Raw genomic sequence first — 5,705 nt, forward strand, 5'->3', positions numbered from 1 at the left:
GATGATTAAACGCTGATGGTAATATGGTGGAATATAAAAGGTTCCCCAGTAACAATAAAAGAGTACACATATATATCAAGGTTATAATAAGGTTGTTTCGAACAAAAAGTCGAAGTTGACTTGCTGGAGCTGTGACAAACTTGGCTAAATGTATTGAACTCAACTACAGAGTGAAAACGATTTGAAACAGAATACAATATTCCCTGTAGTTATAAATGTATTGAACTGTTTTTACATGTATATATGTATATATATATATATACACATTTGTATATATATATATATATATATATATATATATATATATATATATATATATATATAACTTTATTTTGTATATGTATATGTATATGTATTTATTTATATATATGCATTTGTATAGCTGTGTATAGTCTATATCTATATCTGTAATTAAGTAAATGTAATAATATTAATTATACAACGTTAATGTTAAATATTAATTTTTAATAATAATAATGGAAGTAATAATAATAAAATAATTAATAATGATAATAATATATCAGTTATATTTTTAGTTTTAAGTAAGTTTAACATTATATGTTATTAGCTGTGTCATTTTTTTTAATAATTATATTATATATCCTATAATAATATTTATTTGATATTGAATATTGAATATTATATATTATTAATTAAAATCATATATATATATATATATATATATATATATATATATACACACACACATATAGATTTATAATAATATATGTTTGTATATATATTCTTTTTAATAGTACTTAATTATTCTATTTATTATTTTACATATTAGATTTTTATGATTCAATTAGATTTTATTATTTCCACTACTTACATTTATATATATATATATATATATATATATATATATATATATATATATATATATATATATATATATATATATATATAAACCATTGTTCGTGAATCATCGGGTATAACCAGAGAGTAATTGGTCATATGAACATAGTTCCGAAATTTTCGAGACTCACCTTTATAGACTTTGCTTATTATGTCGAAATCATATAAAAATTAAGTTTAAATTTGGTCGGAAATTTCCGGGTCATCACAAGTGTGAGCTACTAAATCATACGAGTGGACTTTAAATTCACTCATGGTTGTAGTTTGTCATTCGTATGAGTGAGGATACTCATCCGTACGAGTGAGCTGGTCAGTCGCACGAGTGAGACCCCACCCGTACGAGTGACAGTGTTTGTATGTTTGGGTCAAGTGCAATTCTGACCCATTTACCATATTGCTATAATATTAATACTAATGAGTACTGTGATTGAAAAGTATACTAACTAGTGAACTAATATTCTCAGGTGAAAAGCGGAAAGGTGAAGGCTCAGTGATAGTGATATAAGACAACTGAGTACTTGTGCTTCCAGGTGAGTGGGATTATCTTTATGGATGTGATTATACAGTGACAAGTATAGTGATCTGTGCCATGCTTAACTAGACTGTGTAGGAGTCTTTGACCAGTGATGTGACTATATGTGATTATGTGCGCACCCAGTGCTAACGTCGAGGTGTTTTGTGCGACGTAAGAGGTCGAATGTGTTTACCTTATTTGGGGTAATAGAATTGGGTCCAAGCATTATTGATTAGTGGTATAGTATGAATGACGAGTACGTCACGTCTGGAAGACTATACCAGTGATTTAGTAGTGTGGACTATCGGTATATTCCAGCTTGATCAGCTATGGGTTGCCGGTCCTCTTGTTTGTGACTTTAAGTGATTAGTGACCAGTGCCTATAAGCTGTGCTTGATGCTTGTAGTAATGTCAACCTAGATATTGCCATTCACTTAGCATTATGCTAATTCCCCCACAGTGTTTTGCTCTGCAGGTGTGTATTAGCAGCTTTTGGTGGGTTTTGCAGGACAACCGAAGATGTTTGACACAGTGTCACTCTGATGTGTTTTGTAACAAACTATATGATTAAATGGATGGTAGTAATAACATAACACCCTTGTTTTGTGTAATCATGTGTTTGTGTAAATAATTTATGATATGTAAATTATTTAGTCTTCCGCTGTGAGTATCTTTTAAAAAAATAAGTTAGGTGTTACAAGTTGGTATCAGAGCATAGGTTTGGTAGTATGTGCACTGTGTAAGTGACTTACTCCCAAACTTATGAATGTGCCGTGTCAAACATCCGAGTGGGGAATAAGTGAATGTAGAAATATGTGCCTAGGTGATTGTGCTTAGTGATACGTGCTAACAGGTTATCAACTAAGCTTTTGTGAGATGATGTGTTTGCAGACAGGTATGACTGACCAGACAGGAAATAACAATGCCCCTGTGACACCTGGACCTGGAATATTTAGAGCGCTATCAGTGGAACATAGTCCCGAAAGTGATCCAGATGAATATGTTCACCAGCTAGAAAGTCAATTACAAGAAACTCGAGAAAAGGTAAAGGAATTGGAGGCCCACATCAGGCATTCATGTGTGGTGTCTGAAGCTAATGATCCACTGATACCTCCAGGTTTTACTGGTAATCAGTATACATCTGGCCCGTCGGGTAGTGCCTCCCAACCGTCTCGGTTTCAACCTCAAGTTCAACCTCAAATGCCATATCAAACCCCCCAACAATACCAGTACCCTCTTCAATATCAGTACGCAACAACGAATCCATTTCAAACTCCTATGTTTCAGCAAGTGGTGAAGGAGAAGAAGAAGTGTACGTTCAAGCAGTTTATGGACTGCAAGCCCTCTGAGTATTCGGGTCATCGCGATCCAATTGTGACAATGAATTGGCTAAGGGAAGTTGAACGGGCACAGCCTGTCAGTGTGAACCAGAATTGCGGGTAACTTATGCCAGCCGACTGTTAAAGAATCAAGCTATGGTTTGGTGGCATACAATTACTGCTCCGTTATCTGAAGAGCAACTCAATCAGGTCACATGGGAACAGTTTGCTGCAAAGGTTCAGGAGCAGTACTGCACCGCATTTGATATCAATCGATTGAAGCAAGAGTTCACGCAAATGACGATGACTGAAGACATGACTATCGATGAAGCGTTTGAGCAGTTTATGGACAAGTTAAGGTTTGTGCATCAGTGAATACTTGACGAACAGTCCAGAGTGCAACGGTTTGTAGAAATTTTGAGACCTGAGTATCGCACGATTGCAAGACTTGATACTACTTTGTCACAAGTGCATATGTTGGCAAAGATAACCGAAAGTGATCTTAAGGCGGCCAGAAGTGTGAAAACTGAAAGTGTGTCGCAAGTGAAACCAGCGGCAAGTCAGTCTAGCCAGCAATCAAAGAAATCAAGTCGATTTAAGCCAAAATGGCAATTTAGCCAGGGTGGGTCAGTGTCAAGTGGTCAGAAGACATGGTGTGGAACGTGTAAGTCTTCGCATAGTGGGCAGTGTACAACCTTGACGAAATGTTGTTTACGTTGTGGTATAGTAGGACATGAGCCTCAAGATTGTTCATTTAAGAATAATGTGTGTTGGAACTGTCATAAAGAGGGTCATAGATCTGCAGAGTGTCCAACTGCAAGAAAGAGTTATTTCGGGGCGGGGTTCGGGTCAGGGGTACGTGCTGTGTCAGCTGGGGGATCATCTGCTTCCTCTGTGGGGCTGAAGCACAAGAATCCTCCACCACCTGAAGTTAGAGCCTTTTAGATGTCAGTAGACGCTGCCACTGCTATGACGATGCAATCACCGGTATGTTCTTAGTAAATTCTGTGCCGGCTCGTGTACTATTTGACTGTGGGGCAAATTGCTCGTTTGTGTCAACTGCATTTTGTGCTAAGTTAAATGTGCCTGTTAGGGTAATAAATGAACCTTTAAGTGTCGAAGTGGGTGACGGTAGAACTGTTCCAGTCACAAAGTTTGTGTCTGAAATTACTGTTGACATAGAGGGTAGTCTTTTCCCTGTGACTTGCCTTGTGATGCCTATACCAAGTTTTGATATAGTGTTAGGCATGAATTGGCTTAGTGACCATAAGGCCGATATTAAGTGCGATAGGAAAGTTATCTATTTCCCGGTGGCCGGTGGAAAACGGGTAATAGCTCGTGGTGATCGTGGCGGGTTTCGTTGTCCATTATTGTCAATGATGAAAGCTCAGAAATCTTTGGCCAAGGGCTGTGATTCTTTCTTAGCCTATGTGATCGATGTAAAGAAGGAAAATAAAGTAGTGTCCGATATTCCTGTGGTGTCTGAGTATCCAGAAGTGTTCTCAGATGAATTGCCAGGCTTACCGCTGATAAGGGAAGTTGAATATAAGATCGAGTTAGTGCCAGGGGCTACGCCGGTTGCTAAAGCTCTGTATAGATTAGATCCTTCAGAAATTCGTGAAATGATGTCCCAAATTCAAGAACTGTTAGACCGCGGGTTCATTCGTCCGAGTTCTTCGCAATGGGGTGCACCAGTGTTATTCGTGAAAAAGAAATATGGTACGCACCGAAAGTGTATAGATTATTGTTAAATAAATAAAAGAACAGTGAAGAATAAGTATCCGCTTCCTAGAATAGACGACTTATTTGATCAGCTTCAAGGAGCTTCATTCTTTTCGAAAATAGATCTACGTTCGGGATTTCACCAGGTTCGTGTTGCTAAATCTAATATTCCTAAGACTGCATTTCTTACTCGTTATGGTCATTATGAGTTCTTAGTGATGCCGTTTGGGTTAACCAACGCTCCAGCAATTTTCATGGATCCCATGAATAGGGTGTGTAAACCGTTTTTGGATAAGTTTGTTATCGTGTTCATTGATGACATCTTAGTGTACTCCAAAACCGAATCTGAGCATGCTGAGCATTTAAGACAAGTGTTGGAACTTTTGAAACGTGAACAATTGTATGCAAAGTTTTCAAAGTGTGAGTTCTGGCTACGTGAAGTTCAATTTTTGGGTCATATTATCTGTACAGAAGGTATAAAAGTGGATCCGTCTAAAATTGAAGCTGTGATGAATTGGAATTCACCAAAGAATCCGATAGAAATCAAGAGTTTTTCTAAGATTGGCCGGTTACTACCGACGGTTTATTAAATATTTTTCAAAGATTGCAAGTTCTTTGACAAAGTTAACTAGAAAGGATGTGTCTTTTCAGTGGGGTAATGAACAGGAAACTGCGTTTCAGGCTTTGAAAAGTTTATTGTGTCAAGCGCCAGTGTTAGCCTTACCCGAGGGATCCGACAACTTCGTTGTGTATTGCGACGCGTCTTTATCCGTTTTGGGCTGTATACTAATGCAAAGAGATCGTGTAATTGCGTATGCGTCTTGACAGTTAAAACCAAGTGAAAAGAATTATTCAGCTCATGATTTAGAAATGGCTGCAGTAGTGTTTACGTTAAAGTTGTGGAGGCATTATCTTTATGGTACGCATTGTGTTATCTGCACCGATCATAAAAGTTTACAGTATATCTTTTTGCAGAAAGAAATGAACATGCGTCAGAGACGGTGGCAAGAATTAATTAAGGATTACGACTGTGAGATCAGATATCATCCTGGCAAGGCAAACGTTGTAGCTGATGCGTTAAGTCGTAAGAAATCCACTGACAGTGTAAAGTTTTTGTGAATTGAGATTGTGTCTGATTTAGTGGATCAAATAAAGATAACTCAACTCGAAGCATTACATGATGAACATTTGAAATCTGAGTTAATGGTGAAAAGAAGAGTAGAATTGATGAATGATTCTCGAGGATTAAAGACTTATCGTGAACGAGTTTGGGAGCCGTTACTTGGTGCATT

The 5,705-nt window shown here is 37.2% G+C and overlaps 1 protein-coding gene across 1 annotated transcript; it reads left to right on the top strand.

Annotated features, from left to right (window-relative positions):
* The first annotated feature begins 3,680 nt into the window (after positions 1-3,680).
* On the top strand, positions 3,681-5,238 carry LOC139901025 (uncharacterized). Its single transcript, XM_071883767.1, has 2 exons — positions 3,681-4,268; positions 5,065-5,238. Exons 1-2 carry the CDS (start codon positions 3,681-3,683, stop codon positions 5,236-5,238), a joined length of 762 nt encoding a protein of 253 aa, XP_071739868.1.
* The last annotated feature ends 467 nt before the right edge of the window (positions 5,239-5,705 follow it).

Source organism: Rutidosis leptorrhynchoides, chromosome 3 (assembly GCF_046630445.1).
Source record: "Rutidosis leptorrhynchoides isolate AG116_Rl617_1_P2 chromosome 3, CSIRO_AGI_Rlap_v1, whole genome shotgun sequence".
Lineage (NCBI taxonomy): Eukaryota > Viridiplantae > Streptophyta > Magnoliopsida > Asterales > Asteraceae > Rutidosis > Rutidosis leptorrhynchoides.

Bases quoted from the DNA above. Each gene is read 5' to 3' on its own strand.
- LOC139901025 (XM_071883767.1), top strand. From the start codon at position 3,681: ATGTTCTTAGTAAATTCTGTGCCGGCTCGTGTACTATTTGACTGTGGG. The intron at 4,269-5,064 runs GTTGCTAAAGCT...GTGTCTTTTCAG, and splicing joins TAGTGCCAGGGGCTACGCCG to TGGGGTAATGAACAGGAAAC.